Here is a 19,041-nt window from a genome sequence, read left to right as displayed (position 1 = left end):
ATCACACTTGAACACTTGTGGTCTGCACGTCTAAGCCCTGGAATTTCATTTGAAAACATCAAAAGAACAGACCTACAGACGTTCAGGGGAAGAAAGAGTGAAATACATATTCTTAACAAATGGAATGTAACACAGGAATATTTTATTTTTTCTGAAATTCACCTCTTTGTTGCCTGCTTGGAACTATTTTATATTGTCTTCCATGCTCTATTGATTAAATTTACTTATGCTTATTGAAAAACAGAGACTTAAAGTGAATAAATCTTTTCAAGGTCACAAACCCAGGGAGGGCCAAGACTGACAGGACAGATCATACAGGAAAATTTCTCAAGAGAAAACTTCACCCAAAGGACTTCCCATAGGGTGTCTGTGCCCAGAATGATTCTGGGGGAAGAGGCACAAGGATTTCATCCAACTTAGTTCCAGGTGGTTATTTTCTTTCCTCACAGGTAAAATATCCACAAACATAATCTTTAAAAAAGAGCCATCCATGGCGCTGGAGAATAATAATAAACAGTTAAAATACTGGGTTTGTTTGATGCACCATGGAGGACAAATATTTGATAAGGATGCTGTGAATCAGACGGGAAGTTGGAAATAAATTTAGGAATTTATTGCCAGTCCCAGTGATGAGCATCAAGGATGCCCCAGGGAGAGAAGGCCAAGGCGTCCTGCCCTACATACCGATCTATATCCTCCTCCTCATCCTCTGGGAAGCATAGGATGTCCTGACCTGATTCGACCTGATTAGTATCCAAAGTTATAGGACCACCTGATAACCAGACTCCACCTGCACTGATAGCATTTTAACAATTCTTTACAGGATCTTTCCTTTGTCTTGCAGACAAATAACTCACATATCTATGCCTTATAAATTTAGCCCTACCCTCAACCCACTGCAGCTCTTACTGCCCATGGGTCCTGTCCCCGTGCTACTCCATGCTATTCTCCGAATAAAACAGCACTACCACCAGACATTCAGAGTCCAAGAAATCCTTCTTTCGACTCCTCGGCCCCCCAACCCTGCATCACCAGGAAGAGCTAGGCTGGAGGAACAGGAATGTGGATTTGACACCCTGCTCCCAAAATATTTAGAAAACTCAGGAAAAAGGGGTGTTCCCTGGGGAGAAGGGAGGAACTGGAGACCCCACAGACCACAGCTCCTCCTACACACATACGCCAGAGGCCGAGTCATGATTCCCTGATGACCCTCCCTGTGGTCTCCGTACAATCTGGGGAGACATGTGGCTGCAGGCAGAGAGCTGCCCAGAGTGGCTGTGGGGTTGAAGTTGCCCTGTACACAATGATGGACAGAAAGCCCTTGGTCCCTGCTGCAAGCTCTGTCCACATGCTGTTGGCCTGAGGGGACTCAGGGTCAAGCAGCACCACAGGGGACTCAGGTCTGCAGGGTCAGGACATGACCATCTAGAGGCTGGATCCCACCACCGCCGCTTCCGACCAGCCCCTCCTCCCCATCTCCTCATCCCGGGGTGTCACAGTCACCATTTCTAGGTCTCCTGGGTCCCCCTGAGTCGTTCCTATGACCCCCACAGCCAGTGCAGATCACAGCACGACAGAGGGTGCCTCATAGCCACCAGGGACTATTAAATGTAGCTGATCCATGAACTAGAGTTGGGAGGGAGACCAGAAGTCCATGCAAGCATGGTTTTTTGCCCAGCGCACCTGCCCCAGCAACTCCTCTCATTAGACAGTCCAGAACACCCCACCACTTTGTGCCTGAGTGACAGTGGGCAGGAGGCTGCAGGGCTCAGCGGAGTCAGCCTAGGCTGCTGGCTGGAATCTGACTCACCTGGACGTTGGCATTTAAACAGAACTTTTTTCCTGACCTGGGGCTGCCTTTATGGTTTTGACCCAACCCTTTGTGAACACGTGGGCACAGGTGTGCTCAGGGAATTCCTGACCGAGTTTCCAAACGGAGCAAGTAAGCTTCCTTCAGTGCTGAGGGCACTCTTGCAAGCATGGTCAACATTCCTAAAATCTGCTGGACTTTGTCTAAGTAACGTGGCCAGCACCAACCCCACAAACTGACACAGTACAAGAAGGGCAAGGAAACTCTGTTTGCCCAGGGAAAGTGCTGTTATATCAGGAAGGAGAGAGGTTATGGTGGGCACACTAATCTGATCTTTTCAGAAAAAAGCTAAAACTATGTAGGGGAGGACAATTCCTCTACCCTCTAGGTCTTTCTGGCTGGTCTAGGAATTAAATTGACATGAAGCAGAATAATGGGAGAAAATAAACTAGTGTTTTGTTTTTTGTTTTGTTTTTAATAAAACAAAGTTTAATAACATGTATACATGGGAGAAACCTAGGAAAACTGAGTAACTCGCCAGAATGGCAGAAGTCACCACTTTAAACACCATCTTCAACTAAAGACAAAGGCAGGCGGTGGGAGTAGTGGTTTAGGGCTTCAAAGAAGAGAAAGGCAATTTACATGGAGACGGAAATGCAAATGTTACACAAGTTTTTGCTGGGCCATCTATAGACAATGGACCCAAAAGACATCTTTTGATAAAACGGCCTTTGCTAGATGTCTTTCTGTCTTCCACACCTAGAATTACATATAGTCATAGAAGGGCCTGTCCCAGGAAGGAACTATCTTAAATTCTTTTAGGCAATTAGAGGGGAGGACAAAATTTCTTTCAGAGTCTCTTTTCCTTAAAAATAATCAAGCCAAAAAGACACATTTTGGGGCCAGTTCTGATCCCCCACAACTACAAAGAAGCTTGTGCTGAGCCTTGAATGTGTTGAGCCCAAGTGCAGATCTAAAGAATGCTGGCTACCAAGAGACGCAAGCGTTTTGAACTGGGAGGAGATAAGAACAGAAAGGGCCAAGTTCTAAGATTCATCTTTTATTATGAAGACAATAAAATTTTGAGGTTATGTTTATTTCAAAAAAAAAAAAAAAAAAAACAACCCAAAACAGCAAGTACAAACTGTGAGGGGGCCCAGGCCAGGTCACACTGAAACAAGAGGATCTTATGTCCTCTAGGGATCAAAGTCTTGGCATAACACTGCCAGGCCAATCAAGGAACTGTGACCCTTGTTTAGAAATGCAGACACTTAACTGTGACCTCACCATCTGTAATAAAGAGTCAGGCTCTGTTTCAATCTGTGATCCTTGCTAGTGATGAGCCTTCCGCCCATCCCTCCCCACCCCACTCATGTGGTACTCAACATAAAGAATCCCAGAGCTCTTGGCTCTGGTGGGAAGTTTGCATCCCACAGCCCTAGTCTGGGAGCAAGGACTCTTCTCAGTGTAACCACAGGGTGTCACATGTGCTCATTAAAGTCTCAGGTGAACATTTTACACTGTAAAGAAATTTATTTTAGATCAGTCTTTGCCTGTGTTTCTAGAGATCTTTCAAATGTTAACTGCTATAATATCCAAATCTAAGGGAACTGATCCCTATTTTCAGTGATAGAAGAAAAGCAATAAATCCTTATGAAAATATGGGATGCACCAGAAAACTCTGCCTTTGCACCCGAGTTTTACTGAGGTATAACTGACTAACATAGTTGCATATATTTAAAGACTACAACATGATTTGATATCCATATACAATATTTATACTTGAGAGACAGAATGAAGTGTTCTGGGTCGGCCCCGTGGCCAAGTGGTTAAGCTCGCGTGCTCCACTTCGGTGGCCCAGGGTTTTGCTGGTTCAGATCCTGGGTGCAGACATGGCACAGTTCATCAGGCCACGGTGGGACGGTGTTCCACACAGCACAACCAGAAGGACCTACAACTAGAATATACAACTATGTACTGGGGGGGCTTTGGGGAGAAGAAGAAGAAGAAAGAAGATTGGCAACAGATGTTAGCCCAGGTGCCCATCTTTAAAAAAGAATGAAGTGTTCTCACTACACACACACACACAAAAAGTAACTAAGGACCGAGGAGTGGAATTTGATGGGTTATATGGTAATTTTAGGTTTTATATTTAAGGAACTCCCAGACCTTTTTCCACAGTGACTATATCACTTTATATTCACACCACCCACATATGAGAGTTCAAATTTCTAAATATATCCTCAGTAAAACTCGTTATTACCTCATTGCATGACTCTCGCCATCCCAGCGGTTATGAAGTGGTATCTCAACGGAGTTATGATTTGCATTTCATTGATGACTAGTCCAGCATCTTTTCATATACTCTTGACCATCTGTCTATCTTCCTTTGAAAACAGTGTTCAGATGTTTTGCCATTTTTATATTTTTATTTGACTTTTTATAATTAAGTTTCAAGAGGTCATTAGATATTTTCGATACAAGTTCCTTATCAGATACATGATTTGCAAAATTTTCTTCCATTCTGTGGGTTGTGTTTTTACTTTCTTGCCTTAAAAAGTTTACTTTCAATTGTGGTAATATACACGTCATAAAATTCACATTTTCACAATTTTTTAAGTGTATAGTTAAAAAGCACATGTCAGAATGTGCTTTCTCAAGCTGGATAATACACCATTGTACGTATGTGCCAAATTTTTTTGATCCATTCATCTGCTCATGGGCGCTTGGGTTACTTCCAGCTTTTGGCTCTTTTGAATAAAGCTAATATAAACATGAGTTGACACGTATCTAAGTCCCTGCTTTTAATTCTATTTCAATTCCTAGAAGTAGAATTGCTAGTTCAGATGGTAACTCAGTTTGTCATTTTTTGGAAGAACCACCATGTTGCATTTCATGCCATCAACATAATTTTATATTCACAGCAATAGTGCACAAGGGCTCCAAAGGGTGTTTTCACTCTCCTGATAGTGTTCTTTCAAGTCCAAGTGTCATTAATTTGATGAAGTCCAAATTACCTATTTCTTTTTCCAGTTTTGCTCTTGGTGCCTTATTTAACAATTCTTTGACAATTCCAAGGTCAGGAATTTTTTCCTATGTTTTATCTAAGTGTGTTTACTCTTATGTTTAGGTCTTTATCCTTTCCGGTAAATTATTGTATGTGGTGTCACATAAGGATTAAACCTCTTTCTTTTGCATATGGCTATCCAGTTGGCCCATTGTCAATATATGCAAAGAATATTCTTGCCCCATAATTGGCACTTTTTCAAATATCAGTTGACCACAGATGTGTGGGTTTGTTTCTCAAATGTCAATCTTTCCCATAGACCTGTATATACATCTTTGCGTCAGTACCACACACTCTTGATGACCATTACATGTTACAAAGTTTGAAATCAGGAAATGTTAGTCCTACCATTTCATTTTTCTTTTTCAAGATTGCTGTGGCTATTATTTTTACTGTTTTTCAAGATTGCTATGGTTTCCTGGCAATTCCACATTAATTTTAGGAAAGAGCTTGCCAATTTGTATAAAGACATAACCTGGGATCACGACAGGTGTGTGCTGAATCTCAGATAATTTGGGGAATAGTGCCATTTCAACAATGTTAATTTTTCTGATTCCTGAAATTGAGATGTTTCCCATTTATTTATATATCTTTTATTTCTTTTGACCATATTTTGCAGTTTTCTGAGTATTTATTTTATACTTATTTGCTAAATTTATTCCTAAGTATTATATTCCTTTTGATTTTGTCAATGTGTTTCTAAATTTCATTATCAGATTGTTCATTGCAAGTGTATAGAAATACAATTGACTTTTATATTTTGATCTTGTATCCTACCATTTTGCTGACTTTAATTATCAGTTCTAATAAGTTTTTTAGTGGATTCCCTTGAGTTTTCTAAAAATAAGATATCTCAGCTGGAAATAAAGATTGGTTAGAAAGATGTAAAACTATCTTTATGGATTTTATTTCCTCTTCTTGCATAATGGTTCTGGTTAAAATTCCAGTACATTCTAGAATGGATGTGCAAGAGCAGACATCCTTCTTTGATTCCTTATCTTCAGGCGAAGGCATTCACTCTTTTACAATTAAATGTAACATTAGCTGTGAGCTTTCTTAGACAATCATTATGGTGTTAGGAAATTTCCTTCTACTCCTCGTAATCTGAGTGTTTTAATCATGAAAGGGTACTGGATTTTGTCAATTATTTTCCCTGAGTCTATTGAAATGATCTTGCCATTTTTTATTTTTACTCTATTGGTATCCTTTATTTCAAAACTGGATTTTTACATGTTAACCCAAATTTTCCTTCTTGGAATAAATCCCACTTGGTCATGGTGTATGATTCTTTATATTGCTGGATTGGATTTGCTGGTAATTGTTGTACTGGCCTCACAAAATGAGAGTGAAGTATTCTCTCCATTCTAATTTTTAAAAGAGTATGTGAAGTACCAGGGGGAAGGTGGGAGGGGGGTGGGCACAAAGGGTGAAGTGGTGCACCTACAACACGAATGACAAACATTAATGTACAACTGAAATCACACAAGATTGTAACCTATCATTAACTCAATAAAAAAAAAGTGTGTGTGAAGAATCAGTATTAAGTAATCTTTCAATTCTTTTATAATATTTTTTTATTTTAGTAATGTCAGTAATATCCCTCTTTCTTTCTGATTGTATTAATTTGAATCGTCCCCATTTTCTGTAGGTCAGTGTGGGCGAAGATTTGTCAATTTTGTTAATCCCTCCATAGAATTCACTTTTGCTTTCACTGGTTTTCTCTGTTTTTTCTATTCCACATCTCATTAATTTCTGTTCTAATTTATATTGTTTCCTTTTCTCCTTGCTTTGGGTTTGGTACCTCATCTTTTTAAGCCTGTGAAGGGGAAAGTTCATGTTATTTATTTGAGATCTCTCTTTTTGGTTAGTATAGGCCTTCATGGCTATAAATTCATTTCTTTGTATTGTTTTAGATTCAGGCCATAAACTTTGACCCTTCAGGTAGGATATAATGTTTCTCATTATCTCTAGTGATAGTTTTTGTTTTAAAGTCTATTTTTCTAGAAATTTGTATCATTTCTCCGGCTATCTTGTGGGTGCTGTTTACAGACGTATTTTTCTAGAGCTTTTACTTTCAATCTGTTGGTATCTTTGAATCTAAAGTGTGTTTCCTGTTCATAGCGCATGTTTAGATCATGGCTTTATTTAATTTTTTACTCTGAGGTGACAATCCCTTCCTCCTGTTTGGATAACGTAATCCATTCACATATAGTATTACTGACACAGTTGCAATTACACCTGTCATTTTACTTTTTGTTTTCTACAATTACAATTCTCGTGTTATAGATAGTTCTCTTGTCCTCCTTTATGGCTTTCTATTGTATTAATTGAATATGTTGAATAATTGAATAATATAAATACATATAGATTGAATAATATAGCACTTTAATTTTTAAATGATTTCATTATATTTGAAGTGTTTTTTAGGAGTTGCTGTACTATTTAACACATACATCTTAATATACAAGAAGAAACTTCAAATTCATGCTAGGTTAATCCAGTGATACATGGAATTTTTACTCATATATAGCTCTATTCCCTTTTGTCATTTTTGTGGTATTATTGTTATGCAGATTCTATCTATTAATGATATAACCAGGGTATCTTGTTACACCTATTTCTTTATGATCTGTAGTCACTTCCTTCACCCAACAGTTTTGCTTCCACCCAAGAACTTTGTGCTTTTAATGAGAAACAAATTACACATATATTATATTTCTACAGAATAAGCACAACAGCACATTAAAAACATAGAACTTCACATTTCTTTTGATATCAGCTAAAAGAAAAAAAGAGAAAATAGATAATTATTCTGTCTTTCATATTTACATAATATACTGGTGTTTTTGTTTCTTTATGTTGTTAGCAATTACCATCCTGGGTCACTTGCTTTCAACATGAAGATCCTTCAGTAATCTTATAAGGCAGTTGGCTATTAACACATTTTCTCAGTTTTTGTTTACCTGGGAAAGTCTTTATTTCATCTTTATATTTTACAAGATACTTTTGGTGAATATAGGATTCTTGGTTGACAGATTTTTTTCTTCGTTCACTTTCAATGTGTTAGCCCACTGCCTTCCAATCTCCCTTTCCTCTACTGAGACATAACTTGCTAATTTTTCCTGGGGTTTCCTGTAAGTGACTTTTCACTCTTTTTCCCAGTGTATGTTTCCTAATTTCTTTTACCTTTGCATGTCTCATATTTTTAACCAGACATTTCCGATAAAATGTTGTAGCAACTCTGGTTACTGATCCCCTTCCTACCAGGACTTTTTATTTTTATTAGCTTATTTATTTGTTCAGGAACTGGATGGAACACTTTACTTAAGTCTATGTCCTCCACACAGTGAAGCCTCTGATATAGCTCCTAGAATTGTCATGGCATTGTGCAGATCTACTGTCATGAGACAGTGGCATTGGAGGGCTCTCTTCCTCTTTCATGGATACACTCCATGGTTAAACTAGATTAACTGCTGGCTGATTGCTCTACTGTTTTCAATAATGCCTGGGAGCCATAACTTGCTCTACCAAATACTCCAGTGAAATTCTGGCTCCTTTGTAGAAATACTTCCTGTAGTCCCTGTTTGATACTTGTTCTGACCCTTGGAAACATCCTTCCAGCAGTCTAATTCCCTGTTTTTTTCCAGAAAACTACTCAGCCTACAGTCCAAGCTGTATCTTCATTAAATACACACATCTACTAATTGCCTTTCACCTCATTCTCCACTTTCCTATGAGTGTCCTTTGACTTGAACTTTTCATGATTTTTTGCTGGCCAAGTTAATTCCTTTGGGGAAGGAATTAAGAGCTGTGGTTTTATGGCTGGTTTCTCCCCCATTTTCAGGCAATATCTCTGTGCCAGCACTCTGGAAGTGTGGCGGGGACAACAGGAAGCCCCTGAAGAATGGGTGACAATCCCATTCTAGGGGCTGAGTGATCAGTGCAGTGGAGAGACAGCAGCCAGAGTCCTCTTGATTGTCTCATGTTACAGCCACCTCATGAGCTGGGGAAAGAGTGGCCATTCTCAGCACAGCACGAGCACAGCAGAGCCTCTGCACCATGAGGAGGGGCTGGGGCAAGAAGGGTGTCCCCACTTTTCATGTGAACCAATGATGCACTGAAATTCAGCAACAGGTAGCTGAGAGCAGGATGGGTAATATTGAAGTCCTGCTCATTCACAGAAAAAGCCCTTGTTCTGGAAGCTTAGGGAGAGAGCTTTTGGGTGCAGCTCTCTAGAGAGTTCACTTGGTGAGCTGAGATCAGAGAGGAAGTGGACACAATTCTAATACCACAGTCTCCCCTTTCTCACAGAATTTCTATTGATTTTCTTGAATAGATGTTCATTTGCTGTTTGTCTTTAGGACAATTTCCAGAGGCTTTAAATGGTTGTGTTTTGTTTTTGTTGGGTTTTTTAATTTATTTATCTTATGCTGAGGAAGAGTCACTCTGAGCTAACATCTGTGCCAATCTTCCTCTATTTTGTATTGGTCACCACCATAGCGTGTCTAATCAGTGGTGTAGATCATGCCTGGGATCTGAACCTGAAAACCCAGGTTGCTGAAGCAGAGTGTGCCTAACATAACCACTACATCATGAGACTGGCCCCTAAATGGTTGTTTTAAAATAATTTCCACCAGTTTCACTGTGGAGTGGGTCAGTGGAGCTCCTCATATTATACCACCCTGGTACATTTAATGCTCTGCCCATAGTGGAAAACCCTCTCTGTATTGATACACAATTGCACTACAGTCTGTAATATCAACTGTCATTTTATAGAGAAACAGAATTGAGAAAATTAATGTTTATGGTTTGTAGAAATGTACTGCATACTTCAACAAGATTTTATTGAGAGGGTTAACAGATAGAGCTGTGGCTTCCCATTAAAAATATATTAGTCATCTGACTTGAAGGTAAGACTTTAAACCATAAAACTTCTGGAAGAAAATATATGTAATACACTCTTTGACATCAGTCTTAAAAGGATCTTCTCAACTACCATCTCTTCTTGGACATGAGAAATAAAAGAAAAAATAATCAAGTGGGACTTCATCAGACTAAAGAGCTTCTGCAAGGCAAAGAAAATCAGGATCAAAACAAAAAGACAACCCACCAACTGGGAGAAAATATTTGCAAATCATGTACCTGATAAGGGGTTAATCTCCACAACATATAAAGAACTCACACACCTCAACAACAAAAAAAACAAACAACCTGATCAAAACATGGGCAGAGGACATGAACAGACATTTCTCCAAAGAAGATATACAGATGGCCAATAGGCACATGAAAAGATGTTCAACATCACTAATCATTAGGGAGATGCAAATCAAAACTATAATGAGATATCACCTTACACCCATTAAAATGGCTATAATCACTAAGACAAAAAATAACAAATGTTGGAGAGGATGTGGAGAAAAGGAAACCCTCATACACTGCTGGTGGGAATGTAAACAAGTGCAGCCGCTATGGAAAACAGTATGGAGATTTCTCAAAAAACTGAAAATAGAAATACTATATGACCCAGCTATCCTACTAGTGGGTATCTATCCAAAGAACTTGAAATCAACAATTCAAAGTGACTTATGCACCCCTATACTCATTGCAGCACTATTCACAATAGCAAAGACATGGAAGCAACCCAAGTGCCCATCAACTGATGATTAGATAAAGAAGATGTGGTATATACACACAATGGACTACTACTCAGCCATAAAAAATGACAAAATGATCCCATTTGCAACATCATGGATGGACCTGGAGGGTACTATTAAGACAAACACCAGGTGATTTCACTCACATGTAGAAGATCAACATACACATGGACAAAGAGAACAGTTCAATGGTTATCAGGGGAAGGGGGCAGAGGGTGGGCACGGGGGGGGAAGGGGGGCACTTCTATGATGATGAACAAGTAATAATGTACAACTCAAATCTCACAATGTTGTAAACTATTATTAACTCAATAAATACAAAACCCCCCAAAACCAAATATATATATATGTTGGTCATTTGATAATAAACTATTGTTTAAAAATAAAACCACAGGGCCCAAATGGAGTCACTTCTTCTAGGCCCAGGTTACCAAACTAGGGCTTAATACCTAACCTAACTGCAGCTTCAACCTTCCCCAGGAAAGTACGCTAACCAGTCAGTATACGATTTTCTGGTCAGCACCAACGAGGTAATCTGCCACATGGCTCTATCCCCCAAATGAAGATGAAGCAATCCACCTAACAGGACTCTTTTGTCCTCAAAGGGAGGGAACCTTGCCTGAAATACTCCTCTATTCTGTTTATGACCTCCTTGTCCTGCCTTTAAAGCCATTCCCTTTCTGTAGCCCTTTGGAGCTCCTCTCTATTTGCTAGACGGGATGCTCCCCAACTGATTAATGGCTCAATAAAGCCAATTAGATCTTTAAAGTTTACTCGGGTGAATTTTTGTTATTCAACACTATTAAGAACAACACATGGTTCATGCACTTATCTATCATAAAATGTTTACTGTGAATATCAAGTTTCAAAAACTCAGCCTGAGATTTCAAAGTGTGTCTAAAGGCTGCTCCTAGCATGGCTTCTAGCCTTGGCATCTAGACTCCCCGTGCCCATGCAGATAACAATGTAATTCATTACGTGTAAGTCTTTTCAGCATTTATGCAAAAAGCAGCAATTTAAAGAACATATTTTTTCTTCCCCTTGATATGCAAAGATCATGTGGTTTACTTTGTGAAATATGCTTGGTTTTCTTGTTCATGTAAAAATGAATCCTGCATCTATTTTCATAACAATGGTGATGTGCCACCAGCACATGTGATAGAGAACCCTGGAGAGCTGCAACTACTGTCCCTAACCAGGCCATCCCTGATCAAAGATGGGACCCAAAGCAGGATAAGTCAAACTCCAGCCATCATGCTAGAGGATGCCCTGGCCAAAGGTCCACTTCATCTTCACATTTTTACAGACCTGTAAATCATTGCCAATGGTTTCGGTGACTGGCAACAAAAACAACAGCAACTCCTTATCCAAGGTCACATTTTTGGAAGAAAACACTCTGGGAGAATCTTGCTCATAATCATGCAAATACATAAGAAGCTCACACATGTCTCTGCATGTACTAAACATCAAACCGCAGAGCCTCACTTCAACCCTCAAGCTGATAAACTACTTACAATTTGTGAAACACATACTGACACCTCAGCTGTACTCACAAGCAGAGAAAAGAAAGGGGATGGGGAGGCAGGCTTTGGGGTATCAAGCCATTGAGGTGTCCCTAACACACACAGACACACAAACTCTCAGAGTTACTGAGTCAAAGACATACAGATGCTTCCACAGACACAGAGAGCCCAGGCCCTCTGCACTCCTCCCCACTTTTCTTTACTCTTTAGGGCCCATCATCAGATATGTTGTATAATTTTATTTATATATCTTCTTTGTTCTCTCCTAAAACGTCAGCTTTAAAGCAGAGGGGATATTTGCTCTGCTTTGTTCACCAAAGCACCTGCCAGAAGGCCCGTCACACCAAAACTTCTTGCATAACATGGCTCAGAGAGAGACAGACACACACAAACGGAAGTTTTACACAAACCTCATCACAGGCCCAGGTCTTCACAAAGTCAATTGTTCTCACTCCCCTCCCACCTGGTAGAGGGGTGTCTCCTGGCTCCCAAACCAATCCCCAAAGAGGGGGGTCTCAACCCCTCCAGATGGGGAAGGGATTTCACCCTTCCTGACACCACACAGTACAAACAGGACATCTCTACAAAAAACACAACATGGGAGACTGGAGGCCAGTCAGGGCCCAAAACGGCTGAAGTCATGACGTTCCAGCCCCTCTCACTGCTATAAATGCATCCAGAAACCCCCTTATCATGAATTGTCCCTTTGTCACTTTGCTTTTCTATTGTGAGCTCAGTGAGGGGACCAAGGTGAGCATCTCCTCGCTCAGCCCCCATGTCCCCTGCTGCAGGCTCCTTGGGAAACATCAGCTCTGCTGTGGACTCACATTCCCACAGACCTCACTCCGTCCTCCCATGGTGGCGCCACCATCTTCACTGAACACTTTCTCTTTAGGATCAGTGTCCAATTTGTGCCCTTGAGATTTTAACTTACAGAGGTGACTAAATGACAACACAAACAGGCCAATGCTATTAAAAGATTTTTGTGACTTACATTTCCCAAGATAAGTGGCACACTATGCCAGGCAGGTCACAGAAGATGCATCAGGGTTGCTCAGGAGGCAGAATCAGGAGGGGGACACAAACCTAGGCCACAGCCTTCATTTGGGTCCACAGGAAATGTGAGTCAGGGCAGAATGAGCAGCTCAGGACTGGCTGCTTTGAACTATCCCAGCAGCCTTTGGGGCCTAGGGACGGTCCTCAGTCATCTGGTTCCTGGCCCTGGGGTGGGTTTAGGGCAGGGAATACTGTCTGGCGTGTGAGAGGCAGATAAGGAGGTCTGTAGGGACAGGGCACTGGATCGGGCGGGATGCACATGAGAGGCCTGCTCCAGACAAGCTATCCACTGCCAACATGGAATGAGGTGCCCCTGGGAGGGGCAGGGTCTCCCTATGTCTGAGAGGCCCCCCAAGATGTGAGAACATCTCAACAGACAGAAAACAAAACACACGATTAACAATCACAAAGAAGACAAGGATTTGTCTGCTCACGTCAGTTCAATTCAACGTGGTGAGGGAGGTGCTACCAGGGCAGTTAGGCACCAAGTGAAATAAAGCATTCCAGATTTTAAGGACATACGCACACAGCCCCCCAGACAGACAGACAAAAATCACACGGGCTCTCTCACTGGACACACATGTGCGCACACCCACACACAGACACCCACAGTCACAGACCCTCAGATAATGGCCCAGAGACACACAGCCCAGGCCTTGAAGAGGGAGAGTTAGGCCCCACAATGGCTGCAGTGATCACCGTGTTCCAGCCCCTCACGCTGCTATGATTCCTTCCAGAAATGCGCCCCTCACCACATGCCCCTTCCTCACTTTGCTTTCCCACTGGAAGCTCACTGTGGACCAGAAAGTTCTGTACGTCCTCACCTAGCTGCCGTGTCCTCCGCTGCGGTTTCTGTGGTCTGGGATCCATCATGCGCTGCAGTCTCACCTGCACACAGATCTCGCAAAAGTCAGCCCCATGGACCATCCTCATGGAGGCCTTAATCACTGCCCTGCCCTGGAATGTTCACTGATGGGGGCTGGAGGCCTTAGGACCTCAGATCCCAGGTTTCTCAGTAACAGAGACATCACCCTGGGGACACAGAAAAGCACTGGAAGAGGTTGAAAAAGCATGTTGGGATGTGGCATGGCCCATCTCTCCATCCTCCCTTCAAGAAACAGTGGGTGTGGCCTCCGAAAAAGGAGGGACATCACCTGCACCTGCACACCTCAGAAAAAGCACAAATCCCTACCATTTCCTGCCGCTTCCTTTGGCGTGGTTCCTGTTGCATTCTGGGAGCCATGTGAAGGGAGGGGCCACGTGACTGCAGAGGGTCTGGCTGAGATCACTATTCCCCATAGGCCTCAGGGCTGGAAGACTGCAGGCTAAGTCCTGTTCAAGAAAAAGTAAACCCCAGCCTTGATGGGTGGGATCCAAACTCACTCTAAGGCAGGTCTTGAGGGGACAGACCCACGAGTGGTCAGCACATGAGCCACTGAAACCACATGGTGGAATGTGCCAGAGATCTCAAGAAGAGTGATTTAGGTACAGCCAGGCATATGAACGTCTCCCAGAGCTAGGCCAGGCAAAGCATCTCTTTTTGGCATTACTGCTGTTATTGAGACTATTGTGAAACTGTGCAAGGGGATGTTTATGTGACAGTGGGGAGTAATGTGTTCAATGAGCCTGTGCCTCCTGACATGAGCTCTGGGTTCTGCCACTGCCTCTCCTCACAGTCACCTACGGTTGCAAACGTGAAAACAAATACAGGAAATCTCATTTCAAATGGAGTCAGGAAGCCCTGAAGGGGGAGCTCTCATGCACGACTACTGGCCATACCTTGCAAACCCCAAATAGGAAGAAGTGTCCCTCCCATTCCCCAAAGGGAAAAATCTTATCTTACAGACCCCAGCAGGAGGAAGGAAGAATTTCTCCTGCTCAGCAACAGCCCAGCCATTGAGAAATCACCACACTGAGCCACTGTCACCACCCTAAACTTTCATTCTCCTTCAATGGACTTCTGTTCCAAACAGCCCCTCCCAGCTTCCTCCTGTCCTCCATGAAAGCAGACCCGTCTGTTCTGTTCTCCCCACCTGCTTGTGGTTCACCATAGTTTGCATGTCCCGAATTGTACTTCCTCTGCTGTTCCTGAACAAACCCATTTTACTAGTAAAATAATGGGCTCTTCCTATTTAAAGGTCAATATAGAGAAAAATTCCAGAGTGGGACAGGTGTTGCATTTAAACATGTTTCCCACCAAGAAGGCACAGAGCAGGCCTGAGATGGGAAACTCAAGAGCTGGAAACGGCCTAAAGACCTGCTCTGGGAAGACATGATGTCGATGCCCAAGGGTTAGATGAGGATGCGCCCAGGCAGATCCCACGTGGAGAGGTGTCAGGTGCAATTTTATGTTTCAGACCACCACTCCAGCAGGATATGACCTGAAAAACCTGGTGTCAACTCAAAAGATGGAGGCTGGGAGCCCTATCACTTTCTCACCAGTTAAGTGAATGACATGAGGCAGGTGTAGCCCTAGAGGGAGTTTAACTTCAGAGCGGGTATCAGGAAAAGTCTATAGTGACCTATGTCCTTCTTCCCCAGTCCTTCCACTTCTTCCAAAGATGAACCCAACATAGTGGAAGGAGGTGTTGCACACGCAGCAATCAAAGTTCAGGAGAGTTTAACATTCTCCTAGCATGTGAAAACATTTTTGTTGCTGTTTTCTATTAATTGTTTTTAGTATAGACACATACTATTTTAAGAGTAGTTGTGAGTTTTCACAAATGTATAGTTATACCACATCAGGATGGAGAACACTCCATCACCCTAAAGGAATACTCTCATGGTGCCCATTTGTACTGAACCCTCCAACGGTTAAGAACTGATCTGTTTTAGGTTCCTATACCTTTGCCTTTTCCAGAATGTCATATAAGTGGAATACCACGTTGTCTATGGGTCCTGTTTGGAAACTTTGATGCCACATTTGTAAAAGTGCATTATAATACAAACATTGAAATGTTCTTGTGAATTTGAAATTTTTGACATTGCCCAGGAGAAGGCACACATTATGCCTTCAAAACTAAGAGATTCCACAGTTATAAGCTACAAGAATTTGGGTAAGAACCCGTGCTTACCTTTCCTCATTTGCATCATGGGAGGAATTATGGGAGCAGGGGATCAAATGAGATAATATTACAAAATCACATAATCTCTACACAGCTAAGAAAACATAAATTAGCACTGAAAACAGGGAACAAGTTTGAATTTCCATTGTTTAATGAAACAAAAGCTGTCATGTTTTACCCCATCTTCCATAACATCCCCTGGAAATGTAAACATAAGAAAATGATCCCTGAAAACAGCAAAAATGGGCTTTGGGGACTTTGTGCATCACTGAAAGAAAAACCTCCCAGCTACTCCTCTTACAAAAAAGCATAGAAAATTTCCCAGTTTGAGGGTGTCAAATTTACCTCCTTTGCCACCACATAGAATATTACTCAAAATGATACTGTGTCTGTCTACAGCTCACCTCAGTTACTGCTTGGATGATTACCCTCTAAACATTCACAGCTCTTTTTAGTGTTTAACCAGGAAATCACACTGAACATGCACAGATATCACTCTACTCATAGAAAAACCCACGATGAGCTACAACTGTACAGATGACCAGAACCCTTCCTCACACTGGAGGAACTTGAAGGTTTCGTGGGGGTACAAATTGCACCACTCAGTCTGAATAGCAGCAAAATGATATGCTGAACCAAAAGGCAAATTCAAATCTTTTCAACTGGTGTTAAACAGAACATTAATACCACAAATACCCATGGCAACGGGAATCCCGAGTTCCAGATACCCATGTACCTAGATCATGATCAAATAGCACATGCAGTAAAATGATGAACCATGGCTAAAACAAAGATGAACTCTGTCGATGCCTTTATCTTTACGGGGAACGACTGCTATTAATCCCCAAAATTTGGGTATTGCTGTCCATTGTTTACATCCACACCCAAGAAGTTCCACCAACAGTGTTTAAGATGTATTACATGGTTGGAAAACAATGACCAATGATGACATCCTCACTTACTGATGCCACTAAGTACCACAGAGAAGATCTACATCTATGAATGATGAATGGATACAGAATTGTGGTATATACATATATACAACTGAGTGGTATGCAGCCATAAAAAAAAAAAAAAAGAAAATCCTATCATTTGTGAAACATGGATGAACACTGAAGGCATTATGCTAAGTGAAATAAGTCGTACAGAGAAAGACAAATGCTTTATGAGCTCACTTATATGTGGAATAATCTAAAAAAAAAAAAAAAAAAAAAGAAAGAAACTCCTAGAAAGAGATCAGACAGGTGGTTACCAGAGGTGTGGGGTGGGGATGTGGGGAAGAGCAATTGGAGGAAGGTGGTCAAAATGTACAAACTTCCAGTTATAAGAGAAATAACTACTAGGGCTGTAACGTACAATATGACAACCATAGCTAACACTGCTGTGTGATACACAGGAAAGCTGTTAAGAGAGTAAATATTGAGTTCTCATCACAAAGAGAAAGCTTATTTTCTTTATTCTTTTCTTCCTTTTCTTTTTGTTTTATCTATACGGGAAGATGGGTGTTAACTGACCTATCATGGTACTCATTTCACCATATGTGTAAATCAAACCATCATGCTGGACACCTTAAATTTACACAGTCACATATGTCAATTTTTTCTCAATAAAACTGGGGAAAAAAGGACTCAGACACTTCTGGTCGCTGGACTGTCATGCAAGAAGGTCGGAAGCCAGATTCCAGTTCTCAAAAGAAAAAGGCCAAGAAATTTGAAATCAACAACTTTTCCATCAGAGAATTGAGGCCACAGGGTAAACTACTGCCTCCACAATTAGAAAGAGAGAAAAATGTGTAGCCATTTTAAAAATACACAAAATATTCTGTTCTTACCAAGGCATGTCCTAAACAAAAATCTATTTCACAAGAGCATAACTGACTGGGATTTTCCAAAAGCATAACTGACCGGGGGGGGGGGAGGGGGGGCACTGAAATGGCCAACATGAGCCTCTCCTGGCCTTTTCTGCTCTCACAGTGGGGCAATTGTGAGGATGATAGGGGTTTATTCCCCTCCTGACACCAAATATTTGGTGTCTGTTCCAATGCCACTTCTCCAACTCTGCATCACCAAAAAGGTGTCCAACGGTTCAATTCAATTCTAACACTAACTACACAGAGTTCACGTCAGACTCCACAGGTTAAGAGCTCACTCCCACAAACTGCCCCTTCTCTAGATGCCAACCACAGATGGGGCACCCAGGCTACCAGCATTTCTACTCAGCCATCTACAGGTTCATGGATTCTCTCAACACCTCAGTACGGTTGGAAATTTACTGAAATGATTCTGAGAACTCAGCAAACTGCTTTACTATTATTGCTTTATATAATGGATACAACTCACGAACGGAGAAAAGTTAGCAACACATATGGCAATGTAGTTTGGCAGTATGGGTGAGGGGAGTGGAGGTGGAGCGGGCTGCAAAGATTCCACACCCTCTCTGGACACTCCACCCTCCCAGCACCTGCATGTGTTCACCAACCCGGAAACCCTCTGAATTGCATCTTTAAGCATTTGGTGGTGGTTTCACTACCTGGGCAAAATTTCTTAAATCATTGGCCACTGGTGATTAACTCAGTCTCCAGACCCCTCCTCTCCACAGGGGCTGGGAGCTGGGGCTGAAAGTTCCAAGCCTCTAATCAAGGCTTTGTGTCTCTGTTGCCCAACCCCCATCCGGAAGCCATCTAGAAGCTGGCCAAGAGTTGCCTTATTAAAACAAAAGACACTATCACCCTTATTACTAAAGTAATTCCAAGGGCTTCAAGAGGTTTTTCCTAGAATTGAGGAAAAGACACACTATCTTTCTCTTAATATCACGGAAGTTCAATACGAGGGACACAGACAGGCTCAATAAAAGATTGAGACCAAAT

General features: G+C 41.7%; 1 protein-coding gene and 1 pseudogene across 2 annotated transcripts in view; one reads left to right on the top strand and one right to left on the bottom strand.

The window, feature by feature from the left end:
- LOC103564667 (zinc finger protein 791-like) overlaps positions 1–19,041 on the bottom strand; it is a 35,492-nt gene that overhangs the window by 7,407 nt on the left and 9,044 nt on the right. The window contains exon 1 of one of the 2 annotated variants that reach the window (XM_008540555.2): positions 1,504–1,597. The exons of the other annotated variant lie outside the window; for it this stretch is intronic. Coding sequence (XP_008538777.1) covers positions 1,504–1,506 — 3 coding nt within the window. The 5' untranslated portion in view covers positions 1,507–1,597. Of the gene's footprint in view, positions 1–1,503; positions 1,598–19,041 lie in introns of those variants that run through there. 2 annotated transcript variants of the gene reach the window in all.
- LOC139084033 (large ribosomal subunit protein eL42-like) lies at positions 1,980–8,803 on the top strand (annotated as a pseudogene).

Source organism: Equus przewalskii, chromosome 6 (genome assembly GCF_037783145.1).
Source record: "Equus przewalskii isolate Varuska chromosome 6, EquPr2, whole genome shotgun sequence".
NCBI classification, from domain to species: Eukaryota; Metazoa; Chordata; class Mammalia; order Perissodactyla; family Equidae; genus Equus; species Equus przewalskii.
Note: the sequence above shows the minus strand (reverse complement) of the source record. Positions and strands in the feature narration are given on the sequence as shown.